The 27,060-nt window shown below is 39.3% G+C and overlaps 1 protein-coding gene across 2 annotated transcripts; it reads right to left on the bottom strand.

The window, feature by feature from the left end:
- Nucleotides 1-245: 245 nt before the first annotated feature.
- LOC132791231 (glutamate receptor 1) lies at nt 246-27,060 on the bottom strand. Of its 2 annotated transcripts, none has more exons than XM_060800071.1 (17): nt 26,503-27,060; nt 22,181-22,530; nt 21,343-21,495; nt 20,299-20,426; nt 19,585-19,714; nt 11,047-11,300; nt 10,807-10,971; nt 9,629-9,955; nt 9,368-9,469; nt 8,329-8,569; nt 8,164-8,258; nt 7,867-8,034; nt 5,074-5,188; nt 2,479-2,942; nt 2,130-2,374; nt 517-943; nt 246-381 (listed from the first exon to the last, which is right to left on the bottom strand). In XM_060800071.1, exons 2-17 carry the CDS (start codon nt 22,287-22,289, stop codon nt 292-294), a joined length of 3,213 nt encoding a protein of 1,070 aa, XP_060656054.1. In that variant the 5' UTR covers nt 22,290-22,530; nt 26,503-27,060; the 3' UTR covers nt 246-291. The 2 variants fall into 2 exon arrangements, with proteins under 2 accessions (XP_060656054.1, XP_060656055.1); XM_060800072.1 differs by having other exon boundaries at nt 276-357.

Raw genomic sequence — 27,060 nt, 5'->3', positions numbered from 1 at the left:
CTTCTCTTATGTGTTACAACTACGTTCTTCAACTTACTTGTCGTAGGGATGTGGATGCGTATGTGGATGCTTCTTAATGTCCGGCGAGTGCCGCATTAGCGTCTGTGTGTGGCCGGGGTTCTGTCCGTTGGCCGGCGAGTGTGTCAGGCTGCTGCCGTCGTGGCTGCTGCCATTGATGATGCTGCCGCCGGCGAGCATCTTCTCCGTCTCCTGGCGACTGTTGGCCATTATTCGTCGTATGGTTGGCGCGCAGGGTGTGCGTCAGAGACGCGACTCCTGCACGTGTTCGTGTCAAACCTGACCATGGGCATTCATGTGCAGAGCTTCGTTGGCATCGGAGGGCGCCGGGGGATAATACTGTAGGGATGTGCAATTGAGATACTGTGCGGCGGTTAGCATCATCACAAAAGTTTTCAACACACAATTAACATAAAAGTTTTGCGCTTAAAATAACAGCAACAGTGGCAACGAACAATTTCAACCACCAGGCGTAGAAAGTACATTAACGATACTCACCCCCACACGTCCGTTATCGTAATCGCGACTCGCTTGAATGGTCAATTTGGCCTTGGCATGCATGCTGTCAGTCATCGCGTTCCTTTGATGTGTCGACGCCACTCCGCCCGGTCCAATGTTTGCCGGTCCTAGCATCATGGAGCCGTTGCTCTTGCTCGCACTGCCGCCGCCCCCAAGCGATGAGCCGGAACTGTTTGCCTTGCTGCGGAAGCAAAACTCAATAATTGCCACAAACACGGAGACCATGAGACCGCCGATCAGTATATAGAATATGCCGGCCACATTGCTTAGCGTCAGCTCATTATGTGACGCTTCCTGATTATCCTTGTTCAGACTGCACTCGGTCTTGTCGTACCACCATTTCTCGCGCAATTTGATCAAGTCCCCGTTCTCGGTCAGTGTCAGCACAGCCATATTGATGGGATCTCTGCGGGCAGAGAGAGAAGGAACATGAAATTAAAAGAAATATAAATGTGTGGCAGTGTGGTAGAATAGAAGTGTCTTATAACTTAGTAGGATAAAATGAATATAATTGCCCAAGAAAGACAAGAATTTGAAAAAAATATTGAAATTGTGTTTTAATACTGGATAATCGAAGTGTTGAAGGGTTTTTTTTATCTTAGTGGTAAAAGAAAATGTGGTAAAATTGACAGAAGGTGGACTGTCTCTAACAGGGTCTAGAATATTTTGTATTACTGTGTATAACATACATTGAATGTGGTATATCAATATACTAAATAAATCTTTTAGTATTTTGGTGTATTGATGTGGTATATCTTAATTAGAATACCGAAAATGAGTACCTTACAGTTGAGCATGGTAACACACAATGTGGTATATAGTAGCTATATACTAAATAATGAATTTTGTGTAGTTTAGTATTTTATGTATTAATTTGATACATATTAAATGTGGTATATCAATATACGAATAAAAGCTTTTTGTACATTTTAGTATTTTTTATTCCTTTATTTGGTATATCTTAATGAAAATACCGAATATGTGTATCTCACAGTCGAGCATTTTATATATTAAATGTGGTATACCAATACATCAAATAAAGTTTTTGGAATATTTTAGTATTTTCTAAAGTATTAATTTAGTATAAATTTGGTATATATGAGAATATCAAAAATGTGTATCTCATAGTCGAGCAGTGTATCTATTGAATGTGGTATATCAATATACGAAAGAAAGCTTTTAGAATATTTTGGTATTTTTATTAATTTGTATTAATATCTTAAAGATATTATTAAACGAAAATATGTATCTGACAGTGAATTAGTGTGTATATAGGATGTGGTATGTCGATATACCCAATAAAGCTTTTGGTATTTTTAGTATTTTGTTGATAATTTAAGTATTTTAATTTGTATAATACTAGTTATCAGCTAATTAAATTAAGTCCTAAATTTAGTATAATCACAAAGTAAGCTTGAAAGCTATTTAATAATCAACTGAAAATGTCGCTAAAAAGAAGTATTCTACCAAAATCTTAATCGAGTATATCACAGTCGCACACACTCGTCTGCAGCTGTTCAACTTGTTTAATAAAGCCAAGGAAATTGATGGCTTTTCCTCAGTCCAAGAGCAAAACATTGGCAGTTACTTACTTGAGCGCTGAACCCAATGGCGTGGCAATGCCAAATCCTTTTGTGTCCATGTTGGGACCCACTTTCATTGTATCGCACGGCTCCCTGGCATTCACGTATTCATTTTTGGGCGACTCGACCAGCAGGGCATACTTGCCCTTCGATGTGCGCACACGTCGAATGCCCTCGTCGTAGGTGGGCACAAAGACGCTCTTGTGCGAGTTCATGTACTCCCACATTTTGTTGTGCAACCCAATGGGTGAACGCTGTTTTGGGGAGTGGGCGAAAGCACAAAACACAAAACACAGAGCAAAGTCGATTATAAATTAATTTGCAATCATAACTCAAACGTGGACTAAACAGTGCTTACCCTAAAGAAGTCCCAGGTGGACCCGTGCAGCAAGGTGCCATATTGCACCTCGGTTTGCATAGCCAAATCCTCTGCTGAATTGATGGGTGTCACCATGCGCTCGACGGTGAGGAAGGCGGCCAAGTTGGCCGTGTACGATGAGATGAGTATGAGCGTGAAGAAGAACCACGAGGCAGCCGCAATGCGACCCGACACCGATCGTGGCGAGAGATCGCAACCCTGCTGCATAAAGGCGGCCAATGAATACCAGAACGAGTTCAAGATGCTGAACTCATTGACGGCCGCCGAGTTGGCTGTGGCACTCGATGACAGGCTGCCTGCTGAGTGCGATGCCTGCAGAGCTGCCGCACAGACAGCTGTCTGTGGCCCCGGAGTTGGTGGACCGGGCGGCGGGGGAACGGTGGCGCCACCAATGATGCCGGGTGGCTGCTGATTGGCAAGCTGTTCGTGATGTGCATGTGGATCTGTAAGAGATGAAGAGGAAGAGGAAGATGGTGTGAGTTGGCCACAAAATGAAACCGCAGACAGGACATAGAAAGAAGCAACTCTCGACTGTCCTGCATAAATGTACGTCGGTGTGTGTGTGTGTGTGTATTTCCTGTAGCTGCTTTGCTGGCTCTCGTCTGTCAATCATTTCGTTTGGCTTGACTTTTTGCGCCTGCTCTAATTGATATGCAATCAAGCGCAGAGCCAAAGCCAAAGCGAGTCCAAAGCGAATCCAAAGTGAAAGCCAAAGCGTAGCCAGAACTCTGCTGCAATTGCAAAAGCAGCGACTGTCGCACTGACTACACAAGTCATTCTGACTGCTGCTTCTGGCTGCTGCTGACATGCATTCGCATGTCAGATTTTATTTCGTAGCCAGTTTTTTGTTGGCATTTTGCAGTAGCTGCTAACACGTTGCCTGCATACAAAATGTTGTTTACTTTCCGCTAAAATTACATTAAGGATGTTTTGCAGGATGCCAATAGATTGTTATGAGAGGCAATTGTCTGTCTGCGCTCATATGTGACCTCCGCTTTTGGATTTTGATTGCCGGCAACACACACAAACACACAGAGAAGCCCTCAGTACACCGAGAATTTATAAAGTCCCTAGCAACGGCACCGACAACGTCACCTCCACCACCTACAAAATTGAATCAGATAATTCAATTACATGCCATCGCATGCAAAACAAGTTCAATGTTATGCCACAGATGCCACTGTAATACTCCAGCCCCTGCCCCTGCTCCTGTCCCTTGCACACCTCCTCCTCATCGCCAACTGCTGTTTTCCCAGGCAGCTCATAAAATATCAATATCGCCCATAAAAACGACACACGCACACAAAACGGTGTCTGTATGCCTGTGTGTCTGTATTTTGCACATTATTTGCCTTGCATTTGGACCCCAAAATGTAAGTCTATTACACCAAAATCCCATTTGAAAAAGTTGTTGCTCTGCTGGAGATGCAAATAAGTCGTGAGACTAGAAAATTGTTTAAATAAATTACAATAATAATGTGAGCTTAACTAAGCGCTTAATTGCAAGAGATTCAAGTTTATTGCAGCAAATTTTCTGGTCAAATAATATTACTACTCCGGTAGAGATGGAAATTCGTAATAAGAAGAATTTTAAATATTCGTGTAAGTAAATATTAAATTCAATCATTTAACACTTTTGTCACATGAAATTTGTAAGAAATATTTTGGAAAAAAAATTTATCCGTATTACACAAAAATAATAAGATTACTGCTCTCAATTTTGGTGCCTTAGCCAATATTATTAAGAAATAATTGTTTTGAAATTAAATACTTTTTGTTTAAGTCTCTGCTTGAATTTTATTAATCGTATGTGCGCGACTGATTCCCTCTACACATTTATTTATAATGGAACCTATTGCGGTATTATTCAAAAATATTGCAAATTAATTTACCGAAAAGATAGAAAAATATGACTTCCACAGATACAAAATATGCCGATAGGCAACCAATGCAAAAATACAGCGAAAAATAAGCAAGGTATACCGATATACAACTACTTTCAAAATATACCATAGGCTTAACATATAGCATAAAGTCAACCAAAGCCATTTGGCTCAAATTATACCAGATAGTTGACCAAAGCAAATACTCCAAACGGTATACTTGGTATACTGATATACTACCTTCAACAGACACCATAGGTTTCAAATTATACCAGCTAGTCAATGAAAGCAAATATACTGAAAGGTATACTTGGTATACCGATATACAACTACTTTTAAAATATACGAAATTGTCAAATTAGGAAATATAATCAAAAGTATGCATTGTAAATATGCCAAAATTAAAGCTATGCACTTCACTTTCAGTCAAACTTCAAATCGTGTCACGCTCGCATCACTGCTACCCCAATTACTTGACTGTAAGTAGCCCAATAGGAAATGAAAATCCAACTGTTTAAAGCTTTTAGCTAATTTCCATTTAGGTTCAACAATATATCTCAACTTTTGAAAGCACTGTGCTTCCGTTTATATAGTCCTCAACGTCGTCTTCATTGTGAACTGACACCAGCGGGAGTGTATATTGTATATTTGTGTATAGTATGGTAGGTGTATGTGTAGAATGCTTACTTACCTGGCAGCTGTGATTGTTGTAACGGCTGTTGTACGAGACGCCATTCATGTGGGGAGAAGCGGGACACAAAGAAAAGCACAATGCTGACGCCGATGTAGCTGAAGATGACGCTCACCTGTTGGCGGAATAAAAACATGAAAAGCTTGTGAGATACGACAAGATAACAGCAGATATCAGAGGTAGCAGTAGCAACAGTGGCAACAACGGCAGCTGTAAAAGCAAAACTCTCTATAATTCTGGCAAAAATATTTTTCATTAAATTTTCCTTACTAATTGAAGCGGAAGCGGCAATGGCTTCCTAGAAATGGCGCAGCATTAGCTTAATGGGACGACGGAAAGAAACAATGGGTAGCGGAGAAGAGCGAGAGGCAAGAGAGAAGCCAGGACATCGACAGCCTCTGTTCACCTGACTTTGTTACCAACTGTTGCCGTTGGCTCCTTTCTTTTTTTGGTTGGTGTCGCGAACGTTATCAATGCTTCAATGGTTGCCACAGCCCCCTGCGCAGTTCACTGTGTATGTGTGTGTGCCAAAGAGAAAAGGTGTCACAAACATACACACACACACACGCATACACGCGGAGTAGGCCTCTCACTTGTGTGTGTGTGTGTGTGCGTTGGCTTTTATTGGGCGTTGCTGTCATCGTGGCGACGCTTCGCTGTGTCCTTGCTGCCTTGTTGCTGTGTGTCGTGTGTGCAGCGGAAAATGCTTCATTTAATTTATGATAAATTTTTTTGTGAAAGTCTTTTATATTAGCTTGCTAACTTCGCAGGTCCTTTCGTTGACACCTTTTGCTCCTTTGGCTTCACACACACACACACACACACAAACGCACACTCCTTCTTGACTTAACTAATTTGCATTTGTAATTTTTTAGCTGATGTCAAAATAAGCATAAGCTTTCACATCGCTGTTCACTGACTTTTATTAGCATTTAATTTTGCGCTTGTCGCGCTGTCAACACTTTCTCGGCACCCTGCACAAATTAATTTGTTAATAAAGGGTATGTGGAAATCATCAATTTGTAGACAGCAAAGAGACCTCAAAGATGAAGAAGTGTGTGACTTAAGTTAAAGGTATTCGATTGGTAGTTGAGAAACATATTTACTAATATATGTATTATTGTATCGATGATCGATAATATGGGTGAAAGTTGAGTTTCATTAACGTAAATAATACTGCTTTCTGCTATTGAGTGATTTCTATACGAATGACTACTTCTTCTATTCTAATTTTTACGACTGAAGATCTTCTACCGACAACTGATCATCTTCTAATGACAACTGATGATACCGATAGCTTATTGCCTATCGACTTGCTAATGCCAACCGATACCTATAGGGTCTATCGACTAGTTTCCACTTCTGTTACATGTATTTTGCTCTCAACTTATTGCATTTTCACTTCATTGTACAACACCCAACTATGGTGTGTGTGTTTGAATGAAGTCTCGCGAGATACAGATATGAAAGCTGGTCTCTGTAGCTTACTATTTTTTTCCCCCAATTGCCATTAGATTAAAGAGCCACTTGGAGTTGGTCGACTTAACAGGGAGATGATGTTACAACATCAGTGTCAGCAACAGCATCAACATCAGTCGGGCCAATATCAACTAAATGCTCATATAATTTTTATGGCTGGCCATTATTTAAACAAGCGTCAAACGGCCAACTTTGGACTAGAGCCAAATTTAAAACTTGACGGCAACGTAATTTTTGCTTGCAGCGCTTGTCATTGTTGTTGTTGTTGTTGTTACAGTTTGTTGTTGCTGTTTGTTGCTGCTGCTTTTGTTGTTGTTTGTAATGTACAGAGAGAAAAAAAGGCAAACAGTAGCAAAAGCACAGAAAAAACTTTGTCGTTTACTCTATTAAACTTTGGGAGCTTACGAGGTACCACGTCGAAGCCGAAACCAGAAGAAATAAATATACAAAAGTCCAAGTTTGCCGCAAACTTTCCCAGGGAGCGGCGAAAATACAAAAACAAAAAACGAGCCAACATAAATGAAAATGAAAAAAAAAAGAAAAAAAAAAACAACACAAACGAAGATGAAAAAAAAATGTAAAAGTAGAAGGAAGCACGAGCGTAAAAATTACCAGGCAATGGGCGCCAACAAAAATGAAAAACTTTACTCATTTGTATGCAGCGCAAAATTTTGCATTATTTTGACTCGTTACCAAAGCAAAAAATAAACACTGGACGCGATTCGCGTCTAGACTGCGATGCTGTTTAAGGCTGGCGTAAGTAATTCAAAACGGGTCAACAGGAATGAGAGAAAGAGAGTGTATCGGCAATAAATCAATCACTTTAATTAATTAGAAAAATTATACGACTTTGGATTTTTTTTTCCCTTCTTTAAAGGTAGCTCTTGCATTTTCTCTTTGCTTTTTACTGCAGTTCGTTTAAAGATATTGTTCTGACAAGCCATCAAGCTGTCCTACATTTGATATAAGCCTTGTATACCGTTCATGCCATATTTGACATACATATGTATGAACTATATATTGCTGCACGAAGCCCTGGCCAAAACACTGCAGCGGCAACAGCAACAGCAAAAGCAGCATTAAAGGAGGGCAAGGACTCCACTCGCTATCTCGAAGGCAAGCAATATGACAGCTTACAGCAGGAATGTGGCATCAACTCAAAGTTGCCTCTTAGCCACTGGCTGGAACGTTTCGAAAGTTTCCACTCTTTGTACAGCTTCGAGCAAGCAACATGGCAACATGGCAACGAAGATTGGGGGAGTGGAGTGTAGGGGACGGGGAGAATTAGAAGAGGAGTTACAAACACATACGCACCCAAATTTCCTGTGATAAAGGATTCATGAAGCTGAACACGCCGGGCGTCTGCTTCACTGGCTTCTTAATCATAATGGAGATGCCCAGCGACATGAACGGCTTGCTGAAGTCGATGACACGTTCGCGTTCAGCGGTAATCGTCATGGGGGCAATGGCAATATCCGCTTCCTGCATTTCCAAATGACAGCGAGGCAGATGATGAGAAACACAGAGAGAGAGAGGGAAATGGAAGTGGGAGTGGGAATGTAAATAGTCAGTCTCAGTTTCAGTTTCGATTGCTGCACACGAATTTCTCACCTTTCGCACCAGCTCGCCGACCATGCCATCCCATCCACCTTGCACCGCGGGATTCTCCGAACCGTAACTGCCATCCTTAACCAGGCGCAGTTCATCTGTAAGGCAAATACGTATGGTATGCAATTGGAGAGTGCGTTTGTCGTCGCTTTGTTATCAATCACTTACAATCGAGTCCCAGTTGCTTGGACAGTAAATCGGCCAGATCCTTGCAATAGCCCTCGAAGCGGTCGTTGCCACGCAACTGCTCTCCGAATTCCGGCTTCTTTACCTTGATGTACGGCTCCTCGAGCACCGTCGTCACAATGTACGTGCGATTCTTCTCGAACTCCACATGCGGTCGCAAGCGCACAAATTTCGCATTGAGCGGCTGCAGTCCGGTGACATCATTCCATTCAGCCACTTTGACCTGCAAGTGGCAGCATAAAATGAAAGCAATTAGCTGGATTGCTGTTTAATATTTTCCCATACAGCTCAGCAGTTTTTCATTATTAAATTGCACTGTTAAGAAAAGAAGATGTTAATTGCATTGATAGTGGGTACGAATGGTAGTTGCATAGCATTAAGCTTTCGTCTATAAAACATCAATGAATACAAAGTTAATTGATAATTTCATAGCATTAAGCTTTTGTTTATAAAACTACACTGAAGTAAATTTGCAGTTCATATCATCCAGCTTTTCTATTGAATACTGCTTGGAATTCATAGTTGAATAGGAGTTTTATAGCATTAAGCTTCTATTCCTTTTACTATCGAAAGCACTTATAGAGATTGCATCGCTTGAGCATTAATTGTTGTATTTCCTATTTGATTAAAATGCAAGATATGACCACGCTGGATATAGAAATGTACAATTTATTGCCGAAAAAATAAATATCTGTTCAAAGTAAATTCTTTCAAAATTTGCTAAAAATCTAATACTTTTTTTTAGGTTCACTTGCAGTGTCTGGCGTCAATTTCAAACCGCCTTTGGAACATGGCTTAAATTGGCAGCATTCAGTAGTAAGTATTCATATCAGTTTCATAATTAATGCTTGATGATTCGAGCTGGAGAGTCATATTGATTTTGTGGTGTACGATATCTCTTTGATGACTCTAACTGGGCCACAGTTTGTGGATACCCTCTGTTGCTTCCTCTTCCTGTTTCTCTTCCCCCCTTGCCCCTCCTCCACCCACTACGGCGACCAACACGTATCCCGTTACTTACCATGGCGCTGTTTACGGTCATCTCGACAACGTGCAACGTGTAATTGACTCGTCTGCCATCATCGTTGAATTTGATATCCCCGGTGAGGCCCTCGATTTCCACCTGCAGCAGCAGCAGCAGCAGCAGCAGAAGCAGAAGAGAAAAACCGGAACAGGGCAAACATAGAAAGTGGACGATGGAAAGTTTGTGGCGTTTTTAATTGCTTTGTCAGCGCCAGTTACTCATAATGATCGGGACATTAATGTCTAATGTCTAACTCACCTTTCTCAAATAACGTGATATTTTATCGCCATGCTCCCAGGCATTCACCCATCCCTTCGCCGTGTTACAGTCCAATGCACGCGGTGCGATGTTGAAGCCACCGCCTCCGCCACCGCTGGAACTCGACCCAGAGTTGGAGCCGAAGCCGGCATCGTTGTTGCTGCTGCCGTTGCTGTTGGAGCCATCGCCAGATGTTGAGGCAGCTGCCATCAAAGTCTGACTGCGTCGCTGTACATTGTTCCTGAATTGATCCGGCTTCTTGCGCAGTATTTTGTTAAATGCCTCGACCAGGACGAAGACCGCATCATACATGAGTGCTGCCTGAGCCTGTGAGAGAGAGATTTTAATACAGACAAAGGTTGGGTTGTTAGCTGTCATTTCGGGGTCGGTCTCTGGCACATTTAATGAGTGTATTACACGCTGTTTTTCACAATTTTCCCCATCATTGGCAACGGATTTTTTCCTTTTTATATTTTCATTTAGTCTGCGAGACTTGTCCAGGAGTATTAAAGTCAGTGGCAGTGATTAAATATGTGTGTGTGTGCACTTCAGTCGCGTTAAAATCTGATTAGACCAAGCGAAGGGAATGGGCTTTATACGTTAGTATGAATTTCCTGGCTCAGAGGATTGCGACTCACAGACAAAGTCAAATAAACAAAAAGGCATTGTCAAAGAGAGCAGCAGCAGCAGTTGTTGCTTGGGGATGAGCATGAGGTTGCATAGCATTGAAGTCCTGGAGCAGAATTCAACTAACATTTAAGCGCCACAAAGTGAAATCTTTGTCAACAAGGATAATGCCAAGGAAATACAAATATAAACAGCACGCAAACTAAACCAACTTGCCGCTGTCGAGTAGTTGCATGTGTGTATGAATGAATGTGTGTAAGGCAAGCTTGACAAGGACAACGGCAACGGCAACATCAGCAGTAGCAAGGACACACATGTGCCTTTGACTGAAAGTTGGTGCTGCTGAACTATGTAAAAAGTGAAATCTGTCGCCCGTTGTGCTGTTTGTGCTCCTATTTGACTACACACAACAAACAAATACACACACATACGCACACTGACAAAACTATGTTAGAGTCCTCAGTGTAAACATTAAATGTCAGCAAATATTTAACAGCTTGCAGCAATGACAATACGACTACAACGACAACTTTTGCTTGAAAGGACCTTACCGAAATCGATTCACGGCCAGCGCCAACACTCATCTGTGGATCCAAACGTTTCCAGCTATCATAGAACTCGCGCACCAGTCGCCTATTCGTATCCACAATGCGAAATCCCGTAATGTTAATGGCACCAAATTCGATTATCTCGCTTTCCCAGCGATCGTCCATGACCTGTGTAGACAAAGAGAGTGAGGGAGACAATGTGGTTAAAGGTTTCCCTTTCCCGTTCCTGAATGTAACACCTACCAGACCACTCAGCAGATAGTGATAGGTGCGTCGGCCCAAACGTAAATCCCGCACATGTTGTATCAGTATTTGCTTGGCCATTTCCGTGGGACAGTCGAGGACGATGTGCTTCTTGGTGAATCGTCCAATTTGCTCCAACGTGTGCAGGAACTCGATGGCCATGCTGACATTCGAGATGCGCTTAACCAGCTCCACTTGAAACGACTCGTTGCCCGGCTTCAGTCCCTGGTAGATTTGCTGCAAACGCAGCAATCCTGCAACAAACACACACACACAATAAGTAGAAAGGGAGAGAAGCGTGTTAATTAACTAGGACACACACATTGCTGAGAGGCAAACACACACAAATTATAACTATCTGGGCTTTTGCCCTTTAACCCTGCTGTTTAGCATAAACTCATAACGCAACAGCAGCTGAGAAGCAAGTGTGAAAAAGGGATGAACGCAAAAAGAGGAAATTATGCAATCAGATAGCAGATAAGGAAATTCTAGTATGTGCTTAATATTCAGCTGATGCGCCGAAAACGAAGAGCCAAAGTAATAAATATGAATAAAAATATATACACAAGAAAAGAAATGAAATAATACACAATAGAATTCGTTTCGTTATTTAAAGGGAAAATAAATATAATCTTAAGGAGAAAAATTGTGTACGTAAACAATAAATATTAAATGAGAGAATATATTTTATATATATTTGTATACATAAATATACGATATATCTCTCTGTTATAATCTGACGTTAGCTACACTATCTCTAAACGTTTGCTGGTCATTTGCTCTATTTTCCCTTTGTGACAGTCGAGACAGATACGAACACACAATCGGAGGGAACAACAAAACTCTTACGGCTTATGAAAGCTAAACCAACAGAATCAGCTTCAATTAGAAATTTCCCGAAAACGGATGCAAAACGAGATACTCGGATACATAGATATTTGCATGTGGTTGTCTGTGTGCGTATGTGTGTGTCGTATCTCACAGATACAGATACAGATACTGCAACTGCACCTAATGCCACACGACACTGGCATGGCATTGCTGCCACCCATTGAGTGTGGCATTGCCCTGAAGTTATCATCGTCCTTGTGAGCTGGTCTGATATGCAACAGAGATTTCATTGCAAGCGCAATTTGCATTTGGGCTTATTGAGTTATGGCTGCAACTAACTGCCGCTCCACAGCACAGCATAGTACAGCACTCATTCGCACTTAAACAGATACGCAGCAGCAGCCAGGCCTTGAGGCCGGACAGAATTTGTGGGTCAAAACACGACGATTGAATGCGCTGGGGAGGAATGGTCATCATCGAATGGCATCGAATAGTGATGCTACATTGATGGACGGATGATTTGTATGACACAAGGAAAAAACATAGGAGAAAACAAAAAGGGAAGAAGAGGAAGAAAAAAGGAAATCCTCATCTCTTTCCATTTGTTTTGTTGCATGCAACAACTCGAGTTCGCCTTCAATTTATGCTTGCGGATAAAATGGGATTTGCTTTGGCTTTCCCCCAATGGGAAAGCTGCGACTGTCAGGAGTTCTGATTTAGACATTGTTATAGCCATTGCCTAGCCACCTTGCTCCCTCTTCTTCTCCCTTTCCTTCTCCATCATTGAGTCCACTTCCACTCAGGGCTAAAGCGCACTCTATACATATCCAATTTGTTGTTGTTTTGATTTGCACTACACTCTCCCGTTCTCGCTCTGTCTTTTCATGGCAATGCCGGGTTTAAGTATTTTTTATACCCTACAACCATTAAAAGAGTGTTTAGAATTGGCATTCATATTTATTGGTTGCACAAATTACAACTTAATGAGGTGTAAATTAGTTAAGATGTCTGTTTAATAGTAATAATGAACTAACTACATTTTGCGTATACTTAATATTTTTATATAATATAAAAGCGATGTATTTTGAATAGATCGTTAATTGTATTTACATTTTAAGTAAGCAGTTATGTATTATTATTATTTATTCAACAGTTAATTGTCTGTAGGGTATCTCTTGGTCGTATATTTGTGCTCAATAACACTCTTACTTCTTGCTGTTATTTTTTTGCTGCCTTCGTGCGCCGCAACCATTTTTTGCGCTGTACTAGTGCAATAAATTTTGTGCTTTGCCTTTTATACAATTTCATTTGCTGGTGCTCATCCCTATAACCTTTGCCCCCATCCCGCTAACCTCTGCCACAGCCTCCGCCCCTTCGCTCTATCGCTCAATCGCTGCCGTTCCGATGCTCTCTCTATATATATCTCTATAGTCCTCACGCTTGGCTTGCCTTTGGATTTGAGTTTTGTGTTTTTCGATTTGAGATTTGCCGTTTGGATTTGCTGCATGTGCGTATGTGTGTGTGCGAGTATGTGTGTGTGTGTGTGTGTGAATATCGAAAGTGTAATTGAGTAGCGTACTGTGTTGCGGCTTGGGCTTTTGTTTTATTTCATTTTTGATATGAAAACATTTGCGACTTTCGCCCTCTTTTTGCCCCGCCTCCTCACATAATGTGTCCCCGCAAGTTGATGGCTCGAAATTGGCTTCTGTCTTTTTGATTTCTCCACTCCTGCACTCGTTTTGTTTTTCTGCCTTTTCTTTCCTTTTCATTTTCATTCTTCTTTTCAGCATTGTGTGTTGTGTGTGTGTGTGTGTGTGTGTGTGTATGGTGCGTATGTGCGTATTTCCGTTTTGTATTTATTGTATTATTTTCGGTCTGTGGACTGTATCGCATTTTGTGTTTCCTTTTTTGTTTATGTTACGAATTTAATTTACAATTATATTTATTTTTTATGGTCGTCTGGATAAATTCAATTATTTTTCAAGCACAATTCGCAATAGCAAATTCATTGAAATGGAATTTTTAAAAACCAGGCCCACAACATAAACAATTTGCAGCACACAACGTGAATCTGTATTCGGTATTCTGTATTCTGTGTGTTTGTGTATTTTATATTTTGTATTCTCTGTGATCTGTGTGTGAATATATGCTATAGACTGACTGACTTTCTATGCAAATTTTGCGAAACAGCTGGCAGCTTGTTGTTGATGCGATGCTTTTGACTAAACTACTTTATTTTCACTCACATGCGAAAAGTAAACAAGGCAATTTGTTATGTTAAACAAAAGTTAGTTTTGCGGAAATGAAGTTTTCCTGCCATCGGTAGTGACACTCTACACACACACGCACGCACGCAGACATGCACAAACACGCACACACACACACGCTAACAAACGAAGCAATAGCTAAAGATAGAGATACAGATACAGCTACGTATACGTAATATAAAGCACGTAAGACATCAGTCGAGTCTAACAAGACATTTGCTTACATATTTTATGGCTAAACAAATGAGAAAGGTAATGTAATTATTACCAACACAATCTCCTTGCCGAGATTACGTTGCCAGGATATGCCTCATACCTCCAAAGCCCACACAAAACAAATATACCCAAATATACATATATATATCAGCTTAATTAGACGAATGTATAGTCTTTATCATCATCAACCGTGTTCTCTGGTCGGGGCTGCTAATTGAACAGATTTTGATTCAGATTTCCACTACTTATTAGAATTTATTTTGAGTATTTTTGTCTGGCGCCAAACTTTCTAGGCTTTAAAGTTGAGAATTAGCTACGCACCAATTAAGATGGTTATTCGGTTATTATGGGCTTTCAGTTTTGTTGTGTTATCAGAAACTTTGCTGTTCACTGTTCGCTGTTTGCTAGCTGCTTGCTGGTGTAATTACTTATACAAGGACGCCTCTTTTATGCGCTGACAAGCTCAAAGGATTTGTGTTGCGCATATGTTCTCAATGGCTTTACCAACAGGCGTCTTTCAAAAGTATCCAATAACACGAGAAAGCGCCAAAGCAAAAGCAACAGCAAAAGCGAAAGTGAAAGCGCAGTAAAAGCTCATAATGGTTAAATTAATGGTAGACAACGAGGCACAACACACAGTTGCCTTGCCTTGGCTCTTGACACAAATTTTGTGTACCATAAATATGACGCAGTTTATTTAAATTTCAAATGTTATTTTATTCGATTTGTGCTTAGTTCAAAATGCGGCTGCAACAATGCAGCAATGACGGGAACAATCAACATTCAGCATTTACTTATTATTCATGATGCCAACAACAAAATCAGATTTCTTCGAAATTTTTATGTTATTATTACTCGCATGTGAGTTGATTCATAAAAACTAGGCTGATGGACTTTAAAATGCCCTCTATGAGGGGCTACTGTCTTCTATTGTCTTCTATATACCAGCTACTGAAAGGTTAAAAGTATATTACAAATCTCTATATCTATAAATTTACAAATTATGTATAAAAGTATATAAATGCCTGATCCATCTGTTGGTATATGTAATAGTATATCTTCATACCAAATGTAGATTTTGATTTTATATTTTAGTATTCTTGTCGGCATATTAATTTAGTATGTTTTAAAGCAATATAGTTATGTTCGTCTGTCTGTATACGTAATAGTTTATTAATGTACCAAATGTAACTTTTGGTATATTTGGTGTTTTGTTGGAATATTTATATATATATATACCAAATGCAGCATTTTTTTGAGACAATATAGTCATTTGTTATTTTATAATGTTATGTGTGGCATATATATAATAGCATACTGATATACAAAATTCAGGCTTTGGTATATTTTAGTATTTTCTCGGTATATTTATTTGGTATATTTTGTAAAACTATATTAACACACGGAATGCAGGTTTTACTATATTTTAGTTTTTCTATTCGGTATATTAGTTTGGTATATCAGATGAATAATACGGCACTATTTTGCCTTGTTTGGGAAATGGGTATCGGGTATCTCATAGTCAAGCATACTCGATAATGTTTGTCACATATAACCAAGACTCTCTGACTGTCTGTGTATGTAATATTATATCGATATACCAAATTTTAAGAATATTTTCGCACTATTTTTCATTTACTAAAAATGCATATCGGGTATCTCACTGTTGATCACACTCGACTTTCTTATTGGTTTTATCTTCACTTTGCTAGGCATTTCCCTCTTCGTATTTTTATGACAACAGGGTAAGAGGATAGACATTTTTGATTGTGCGCCTACAACTTGAATTCTTTGGAAAGACAATCAATAACAATCAATCTATAAATAAAAGAATTTGCATAAAAATTCATCTCTCCTCACTCTTTGTGTGTGCGTGTTTAGGTGTCCTGTCCTGTCCTGTACAGAGCATTTCACATTGATTAGCTGCAGAGCTATTCGAATTTAGTACCTGTTGTTAGGGGGGCGTTTAATAAAAAAATTTATCAAGTCCCAGGCCAACACAAATTTTGATCATTTCGCATGTCAGACAATGATGATGACGATGGGGGTTGAGGCCGAGATGAAACTCAACAACAGACTCAGACACAGACACAGAACACTCTACTCTGAACGTACTGAGTGCTATATGTATGCATTGGCCGATGGAAACAGGCAATTTTGCAGATGTCCTTACCAGGACGACGACAAATGCAAATGGTTGTGCTCACAGCTCACAGCTCTCAGTTCTCAGCTCTCAGCTCAGTTGTTTGCGCCTTGTGTCCTGCGTAGTAAATTTCATGTCACAGCAAGTCGAATGTGCTTTTAAAAGCAAGCCAAGGGGACAGCAGCAACAATGCCACAACGCCTACGTTTCCTTCTCGTTTCATGCTCTTCTCTTTCATTCACTTTTTTTTCCTTTCTTGTTCAGCTGCCACACGGCAAGCAAGTGTGCGTTATGTGTATATGTGTGTGTGTGTGTGTGTGTGCTTCACAATGTGCTAAAAACTAAGTGAGACATTTACGTTCATTGCAGACTGCTGATTGTCTGTTCTTAATATAAAATCAGAATCCACAAATATTACATGCAAATGTCCCTACTTTACCAAGCATATTCTCCTGCGTGATTTCTGCTCATTTTGCCACTGCTGCGGCTGTTTCATCAACTGCTGTTCAAATATTAAACGGCTGCATTGTTATATAAAACGTTTCATTTGGCCGAGAAATGAGGTCAATGCTGCGAGGCAATAATAACTGTTTTCGCTGGTCAAGCTTAATCGAACAAAAGTCATAAAACAATTGCCATATATAATGATAAACTTTAATAGAGAAAACTCTGACCACAATTCAGCTGGGAATCGAGAGATTCAGCTGTCTCTTAAGAGACTTCCTCTCACACAAACAATTCTCTGCAGTGCAGTTTCAACACCTGATATAGAAAGAAAACTTCAAACGAGTTCATTATTATATATTAATTGAAAATATATTTAAGAAAATCGACAGCACATATGCGAAACTATTGAGTGCGTGATATATCAAGTATACGCAAGGTGCTGCGAATGTGTTTTAGTGCGCAAAAATAAATATATATATATATTTTTCTGCAGGCATTCAGGCACAGACACATTTTATGGCGGTTCATCGGCTTCCAATACAAAAGCCATAATCTTCTAGCTAAAATTAAAATGGGTGTACGCCAATTTCCCGTCCGAGTCGTAAATACAAGCGACAATAAACTTATAAGCCGGCAGGCATATCCGCATGAATTAGGGCCAAAAAAAAAAAAAAAAGAGGAGAGAAGAAGCAGAAATCTGCGAGAGAAAGAAAATACACAAAATATTGGTAGGAGTGAGAGCTACTATAGAGTGGCTATTAGTGTTTCGTTGCTGTTGTTGCTGTTGCCATTGTGATTGCTTTAGCGCTTCTTGTTCAACATGGTACTCCAATACCGATGCCAATGGCCATAAATAGTTTTTTTTTTTTCGCCTTGCTGTTGTGTTCGACTTTTTTGTTTCTTTCGAAGGGGGGCGTGTTATAGGAGGCGGAGTAGAAGTATGTTGTTTCTTCTATTTCGCTCAGTAATAAACTCGTTTGCGTGGCCCAAATAAACACAAGAAGCCATTTCGTATAAACAGTTGCCAGCCACATGCGCTGCTAGCCAAAATAAAAGCCGTTAACTTGCGTTGGCGTTACGTGCCAAGCAACCGATGAGGATTCCAATACTCTCCTCTCAATCCCTCTCTCACTCTCTTGGGCTCCCTCGGCACGCCGGCTGTGTAAACATGCCCATAAAATGCCCGGCTACAATAATTGTAGAAAAATGAAAGACGGCCGCGTCGATGGGCCCAAAACACAAAATTCTATTTTGACTTTTTCCTTTCTTTTTTCGTTTTCCTTCAACGCTTTCGCCTTTATTTTTATTTTGTTTCATCTGAATAGCAACAAAGATATTGTGTACGTGCGAACGGGAATTACGACGAATTTCGCTGCGTTTAAAGCGGCTTCAACAAAAATATAAAAAAAAGTCGAACAAAAGTTATGACGTGATGTTTATAGAAGAGTTGTTTAAGCAAAAGTAATTTGAGTTTAAATTTGAATTTAAATTCAAATTCGACATTAAATAAATCGGGTATGCCAAAGCGTTAGCTGAGCCTTCTACTTATACTTCTACTTCTATTTCAGCTTGAGGTTGAGATTGAGCACTTAAGTCTGGATTACCCCAATTGCCGTGCAAGGGAAACTCTAAAACTGCAATCAGTTTATCACTGAAAGGAACTTTTGCCAAGCATGCTTAAGGTATAATACGGCTTCAATTATGTACTCGAGTTAATAACTAATTTAAAGCACAATTCCAAGCATTTGATCTGTAAATAATGTCATCGCAAATTGAGAATTAATGCGCTATATTTGCTTATTAGTTCTCTCCGGCAGTTGATTGAGTAGCATATTGTGATAAAGTCTTAACGGCAAACAAAGCGCCTTAAAGCAGGCAACACATTTGCTTTAAGCCCGCAAATCCGCAACACACACACACACACACAAGCAAACCGGGCTCGACTTCAACTCATAAACGACAAGTTAACACGAGAAGAGAAAAGAGGGGGGAGTGGCTGTCGGTTAACGGTAAATTGATTGAGTGCTGTTCGCGACCATAAAAAGATTTTCACGTGGCATTCATTAATAATAATAATGCAGACGCCGGCTAGTTGTCCGCCCATTTGCCGCACCGTCTGTCTATCTCTCTATCTCTCCCTCGCTGTCTGTCTGTCTGTCTTTCTCTTTGCTGCTCTCTCAGTTCATCTGTCTGTCTGTCTGTCATTGCCTTCAACGAACCATCCATCTATCTATACTCCGTACTTGTGTGTGCGATTGTTGTGGCAGCCACATAAGCCAATTGTCTGTCAGCGTATTGCTCTCTCGCTTTTCTCTTGCTCTCTCTCTCATTCTTGTTCTCCACAGACAGCTGTGTCATTACTTTTTATTTATAAATCGACTAAATGGAAAATGCTTGCGAAACTTATAACAAGGCAAATTTACACAGTCAGAGCAAAACAGAGTCATCTCTTAGTCGCAAAAGCGACAGCGAAAGACAACAGGAGAACATCGAGGAAGGGAAGGGAAGGGGGGCATAGGTGGGGCAGTCAATGAACGGTTATTGACTCACTTGGGGCCCGCGTCGTCGGAACTCGTCGCTCGTCGCTCAATCTTACACTATATTAAGTATGTATGCATGTTTTTTTGTACTCACCATCGTGGGAATCGTAGAGATAAATTATTTTGCGCCAGCCATAAAATTGTATTGTATCAATGATGGCCTGATGGTAATCCGGGCGCATGCTGAGCGCAAAGTCGAGGAAACCAGACGATGGCGTAAGCACCTAAAACGCGAAAATTATGGAAAACAGCGTTTGCATATTAGTACGAAAGAGACAAAGCGAGTGTAAGAGAGAGAGAGAGAGAAAGGATATGGCAAGTTAGTAAACATGAATCATTATTGAGTAGTCGCCTGTATTATTGTTGTTAGGCCATTGTTTTGGCTCGTTTTGGGCATTTGGCTGCTTGATTTATATGGCACCGCCCAAACGAGGCCAAAAGTGTGTTATAAATTTTTAAAGAGCACGCACAGGACATAGGACACACACACAGAGAGAGCACAGGACATCATTGCACGGCCAGTCAGGCATTCAGACTCGTAGTCCTTGCTGGTATTTATAATCATTTCGACCTAGGTTGCCTCATAAATTTTATAAACTTTTTGGTAGCATTTTCAAGGTTACCAATTTATATGAAAGTCAACTTTGCGTATGATTAATATTTCATATTAAAATAGGCAACGGCTTTTGCTTTTGCTTTTGCTTCGCTCTCTACTTTCTCTCTCACGCTCTCGATTTCGCTTTTTGTGGGTGTTCATGTTTGTGCTCTGGAACCTAAGCTTTAATATTTATTAGGCTTTAACGCTTACCTTCTCCGGAAACCAGGGCGTCACAAAGGGCATCTGAAACGTATTCGAGTAGGAGTGTAGCGTATCGAAGGAGTCGGGCGAGACGGCGCCGAGCATCGAGTAAACCCCACGCGAGAATTGATTACAAACTGTTGAAATAAGTGAAAGAAGAAGGAGTTGAGTTGAGTTGAGCGTAAAATATGAAAGTTGTACATAAATAAGTCGATATTAATAATGTATAAGTCAAGGGAGTTTGCAACACAGCTTTTTATTACTTTGTGTGTTCAAAAAGATTTGTAAAAAGATTTAAAGTAGATAAAACTAAAAGACACTATAATTATAAATGTCATCTATACATATAGTGTTTTTAGTACTTAAACTTTTACACAACACAGTTAATGGCATTTAATGGTGTGTTAAAAATCCATCCCTGTAATATTATACATAAAAATTGACCTGTTCGTTTAGCTAAGACTCAATTTTATTTATTTTATTTTTTATAATTTTATCATTGCTTATTGAAGACACTAACCAGTTGAATTTTAGTATTAAATATCGATTTAAATTATCTATTTTAAATTATGAATTGGCCTATGAAGGTATTCGTTCTGATATTGAGTAATAAGACTGATTTTATCTAAATTTCAACATACTATTTAAAATTATAAATAAAATTAGTCTAAGGAACTATCAATGTGTATTTCATCGTTAAATTAAGCTCAATCGCAAACCCCAGGATGAATTTTAATCAATATTTTTCAAAGATAGGAACTAGTTGCATTTTATTATTAGCTGGCTTGTCTATAACTAAGTTATCAGCATGGATTTATTTTGTAGTTTCTAAAAATTTTAACCAACTATTAAGTTATAAGTTAAAATGAGTATGATTACATATCAGTGTAATCATAGATGTTCATTAAATTAAGTGCAGAAACAAACCGTAACAAGTATTTTAATTATTGCTTATCACAGGGACGAATCATTGTATTTTATGTCAATTGTTTAAACGTCAAAGAAATTTAAATATAGAAAAACTTGTATTCGTCAGTAATTCTTAATACTTACTTAAGCGTGACAATTTGAAGGCGTCCGCTGTGTTGATGACATCCACGTAGGCCTGCAGCTCAAAGCGTCGCGAGGAGACGTTCAAATTATGATTGAGCATTGCATACTTGAACGCTGATTGCACCTCATCTGTGCCCTGTTCGAAGATGGCACCTGTCACACACACATATATACAGAAAATGTATTCAAATGTATGTTAAACAAAGGTTAAGACTCATGTTGCTGCTGTTGCTGATGATGTTCCTGTTGCTGCCGCTGGTGTTGTGTCGGCAGCCAGCGAAATTGTCAATTAAGTTCAAAGCAAAGGCACTTTAAACTTTGTAATTGCTTTTGCGCTCAAATTTTATTTGAGTTTTTCTTGCCGAAAAACTTGAAATGCTTCTTTTTCTTGTTGCTGTTATTGTTATTTCTGCTGCTGCTGCTTTTGGTGTCGTCGGCAATTTGAGCAAAGTCTTAAACGTCTTGCTCTCAGCAAGTTAATAAGCGTGCCGTTTCAGTTTTCAAAGCTTCAATGAAACTGGACTTTGACAGCGAACGGAACGCAACGCAACGTAACGCGGCTTGTTTCGGCTCGGTTTATTCAATCCCAAAAGCAGGCAGCAACTTTATTGCACTCTAGCTGCAAGATTGTGTCAATTCAACAAGCATATATACAGCAACACAGCAACAGCCATAGAAACAGAATGAGAAACGGTATCTCAAAGGAAACGGCAACGGCAACGGAATTAGTGGCAACTCTTGCAACTGGGGCATGCACCTTAATAGAATTTCGTAGCGCAGCAGGCAGCGTACAGTAGATTGAGTCAACTTCAGTGCCGGGGATTAGGTTTCCACTTACCTAACGGTATTTTCTCGGTTAATGATGGCTGAGCGCTGACGCAACTGATGTTGCCACTGCAACATAGCCATAAAACGAGGCAAGAGACGAACTTCCAGCTGAAATCCATGTTGCAGCTGCTGTCGTTATTGTTTTTGCTATTCTCTGATGTTTGTATTATATTTGTGTGTCAATTTATTTTATTTATATTTGATTTGTTCACTCATTTGTTGTTGTTGCATGGTGAGTGCATGAGTTTGTTGCATTTAGTTGGACATTTTGTATTGGTGGCAGTTTAAAATGTTATTTTTGTTGACATTTGATAGTAGTAGGCAGCCTATTAATATTTTTGTTGACATTTCTATTTGTTGCTGTAAATTATTTGCATGTTATTAGGTGAATTATATGCTATCATTGTATTGGTATTATTTTTTGTGTATTGTAGAGTTGATGCTTTCATTACATTATATAACACACAAAATAAATAATCTTGGTGTATTACACAACACTTACGAAAGTATTAAAGGGGAAAAATATTGTTTTTTATTGCATTGTACAGCACTTAAACTAACTAAGCAATTTAAGAACCTGGGAAAAAAAAACATCAAAAAGTAACAAATCGATAAATGGGGAAAGCGATCAAAGAAAGTGCCACCTGTGTCTGATCCACATTTTGAGGTTCGTCCTAATACAAAAATTTATAAAAATAAGTAATATAATGAAAGGGAATAAATGAAATAATGTAAGTGAAGAGTTTCTTCTTTTATTACATTATACAGCACTTAAACTAAGTAAGCATTGAGTGCTACTCAACACTTAAAATAAGAAACTATTTGTGTACTATACAGCACTGGGAAGAACAAAGTATCGAAAAGTAACAAATCGATAAGTGGGGAAATCGATCAAAGAAAGCGCCTCATGTGTCTGATCCACGCTAGAAGAAACATTTTGAACTTGGACGTAATAAAAGTAGGTTTTTAAAATTAGAAATATAATGAAAAGAAATTAATGAAATGTTGTAAGTGAAGAGTTGCTTCTTTTATTATATTATACAACACATAAACTAAGTAAGCATTGCGTGTTACAAAACACTTCAAATAAGAAAGTATTGAACGGAAAGAGTTTCTTCTTGTATTACCTTAACCAACACTTAAATTAAGAAAGGATAATGTACTATACAGCACTGGGAAAAGCATTAGAAAGCAACAAATCGATAAATACGGAGATCGTTAAAATAAATCGCCACCTATGTCTGATCATCGCTAAAAGTAACATTGTGAAATTAGAAATGAAATATTATAAGTGAAGAGTTGCTGCTTTTATTATATTATTCAACACATAAACTAAGTAAGCATTGTGTGTTACAAAACACTTCAAATAAGAAAGTATTGAACGGAAAGAGTTTTTTCTTGTATTACATTAACCAACAGTTAAATTAAGAAAGGTAGATCGTTAAAAAAAAAATCGCCACCTATGTCTGATCATCGCTAAGAGTAACATTGTGAAATTGGGTCTAATAAAAGTTGTAAAAATAATGAATATAACGAAAGAAAATAAATGAAATATCAAAGTAGAGCATTTGCTATTCGGGTATGCTTCAAATGTTGGCTGGCTTACTTGTTGAATTCATTAAAATTCTTTTAGGGGTTCTTTCGGTTACTTCGCCTCAGTTATTTGGCAGCCTTTTTAAGCCACCTAATTTATGTGCTTTCTATTTGAGCTGACGACAGGCAAAACACACACCCACACACACACTTGGGCACACTCACACAAAGAGTTTCTGTCTGGCGCACACCTTCGCATTGACGCTTCGACTTGCACGTGTCTCTTACACCCTGTGAAGTGTACAATGGGCCAAATTGAAAACAGTCTCATTCACTTTCCGCCGTTGTTCACATTTGTGTCTGCTGCTGCCTTCTCTTTCTCTCGCTCTCAACCCTTTAAACAAGCTTGACACTTTGTAGCCACGCGGCTGTGCATTTGTGAGTGTGTGTAAATATATAAAGCGTATATGAATATATGTGTGTGAGTGTGTGTGTGTATCTGTGTCTGTTCAGTGAACTGTATGTAAATATGTACACACATACAGTTGCCTATCTGGCTGGCTATCCACCTGTCACCCACTCTCTCTGTCTGTCCTGCTGTCCATTCGGTCCGTCAGGTGCGTGCAGCTGCACTCTTCCTCTTAATGCTGCATGACTGTTAGTGTGTCACTGTGTGAACAAGTTGTACCCTTATTGTTGCTGCTGAGTCTGCTACCTGCTACAGCTCAGCAACGGCAGCTCCTGGCTGTCGTTATCCTTTCGGTTCGCTGAACGTTTTTGTGCTGATTTTGCGCTTATTTTAAATGTGCTTTTGTTTCTGCCTCTCTTTTTATATACTCTAAATACCCTCGACACTTTTAATACACTGCTAAAGGGTAGCTTAAGGAGGGAAAGCCAATTTGTTCTCCACTTAATGGGTATCTGCTAGTCTATCCCTCAGTCGGTTAATGATTTTCACTTTTATTTTGGGGCTCTTCCGGCCTGTTCGATTCGGCCACGTATATTGGTATTTTATTATTTCTTTGACAAAATGTTTTTCCTGTTTTTTTTTCACATCGGTTTGGGATTTAAACTTTGTTAAATTATTTTAAAGCCGCTTATTTCTGGCCTCTGTTGTAAAAAATACTCGTTTTACAGAAGACTTTTTTGTGCAGCAATTAAAATGATTAAAAGTGCTTGAGTGTACAGACAACTCTATCAATACTTTCAATTCGTTTTCCAACTCTGAGTACAATCGTATATTAATGTAACAATTTGCAGTTGTTCTCGCTTTTATGTTATCTTGGTCAATTTAATGCTGCTTGAACTGTGTAGTGTAGAAACAAACTTGTAATTGATATTTATTCATTAGTTAAATATTAAAATTTTCTATGGCATAAATTTGCAGAGTACTTAACTCTCAGTTGACCATAAAAACAAAAGCCAAAGGCAAAGATAGAGATGGAGATGCACAAAAGGGATACAGATAAGAGCTGAGGACATCGTCGTCAGTTGTGGTCCCTAAATTGGCCCACTCATCAGAGCAGAGCAGAGCAGAGCAGAGCAGAGAGAGAGAAGCATTAGTTGGCGCATTTGGAAAATAGATTAACAGGCGCTTAATATTCATAAGTAAGTATGGGCACAACCATTTTAGGCACTTGGAACTTTATTCATTATAATGACGACGATGGCTGAAAGCAAAACTAACGCAAAATGAAAGCCCATGGGGAACGATGGTCGATGGGCGAGTGGAGTCTCGAGTGCCTAGGACTTGGACTAGGACTAGGCCTAGGCCTAGGAGAGATGCCCACTTAATTAAATTTAAATTAGAAGGCTAAAGTTGCACGTCACGGTTGTTTTAGAGTGCTCCGCCGGATAGACAGACAGATGGAAGGAAGGAAGAAGGAGGGGGAGGAGAATGACTGTGCTGCAGGGGTCTATTTATAAGGCAAACAAAAAAGGCGACTATAAGCATCACACACCCAGTTAGATAAATGAAACGAATGAATGGACATTTAGAGTAGAAGAATGCCGAGTCGAGCCGGGCTGCTAGCTACCATTTTAGTAGAGCAGGCCTTGTGTTGGCTTTCTATGTCTGTTTTGGCTTATAGCGCCACTTTTGTTAATTAAATAATTATTTTGTAGCAACTTGCTAATTACTTTTTACGCTTTTTTTTCGCACACTTTATCTCTACTCTCGGAGTCGTCGGAGTTTTGCCTCTATTCATTCGCCACTTGCAGCATTTAACAGCTGCTTCAGTCTAGGACCCAACCCGACCCTGTGTGTAGAGGGGGGTTATTTACTAAAGTAGTGTAGCATCCTGTGATAGGAATCAGTTACTCTTAAATCTGTATTACCTTTTCGCCTTTAAGCTTAAGTCGCTAAGTCGGCACAAAGCACACAACACACAGCAAAAAAAAAGAAAACAGGTACGATTACGAGTCTGAGAGTATTTTGAGGGGAATGAACAACGAAAATGTTGCGTGATAAAAATGTAGCAGGCAAATTATTAGACCGCAAATGATGGCGATATGTAAGCCCAGCTCATTAGCATTTTAATGAGGCTATTAGTATGCCAAAAACAACTTTAGCTTTTCAATAATTCAGCACGGCAACAACAAGAACAGGAAGAACAGAAACAATGGACAAAAGTGAAACCCAATTTCCGCTACCGTTTTAAATTTTGCATACAAATCTTTTCACTATTTTGTTTCTCTATCGCCAGAAAGAAATCACAATAAATGAACAAGGAGAGAAAGAGAGAGAGAGAGAATGCTAAAGGATGCTTTCTCTGCTTCCCTTCAAATTCGACAACTTACAAATGACAAAAGAAGCGTGAGAGTCCGTTTTTTCCATTCACCATTTATTTTTATTACGCGTATTCTCAAAAATTTGTATTTCTTTTTCGCTTTCGCTTTTGTTTTTATTTTTGCGTTGATCACAAAACAACGTCGCACATAATGTGAATTTGTTTTCTGGGAAGCCGAGACGTCGCGTAGTGTGCGGTTAATCTATAGACATTTAGCCGGCATTTTTTCTTGGCTCGCGAAATATTTTTGCAAATTGGCTCTTAAGCGACTTTTACATTTGCATAAGTTGGCGCAATTTAAAAAATGATTGCCGCTTCTTTATTATCACGTTATGCCGAAAGGCCAACACTAAAACACAGACCGCTTTTTATCACTCGCTTTCGGTTTTTTTCATCATTTTTTTTTTGTTGTATTTTTTTTGGCTGTTTCTATTTCCGTTGATGAACCACGAATTGATGTTTTGCTTAGGGAATCGTCGGAGCTCGGACTCTTCGTCGACGCCCGCTCTTTACACAATTTCTTTTTGTCCGCACCAACAATCAACAATGGAATTCTATACGCCGTATT

This window comes from Drosophila nasuta, chromosome 3 (genome assembly GCF_023558535.2).
Source record: "Drosophila nasuta strain 15112-1781.00 chromosome 3, ASM2355853v1, whole genome shotgun sequence".
Lineage (NCBI taxonomy): Eukaryota > Metazoa > Arthropoda > Insecta > Diptera > Drosophilidae > Drosophila > Drosophila nasuta.
Note: the sequence above shows the minus strand (reverse complement) of the source record. Positions and strands in the feature narration are given on the sequence as shown.

What these genes read in the sequence shown, in the direction of transcription:
- LOC132791231 (XM_060800071.1), bottom strand. Translation starts at nt 22,289, where the DNA reads ATGGATTTCAGCTGGAAGTTCGTCTCTTGCCTCGTTTTATGGCTATGT. An exon ending in AACCGAGAAAATACCGTTAG is followed by an intron (nt 21,496 to 22,180) that starts GTAAGTGGAAAC and finishes TGTGTGTGACAG; the next exon opens with GTGCCATCTTCGAACAGGGC. An exon ending in CAAGCAACTGGGACTCGATT is followed by an intron (nt 8,259 to 8,328) that starts GTAAGTGATTGA and finishes TTTGCCTTACAG; the next exon opens with ATGAACTGCGCCTGGTTAAG.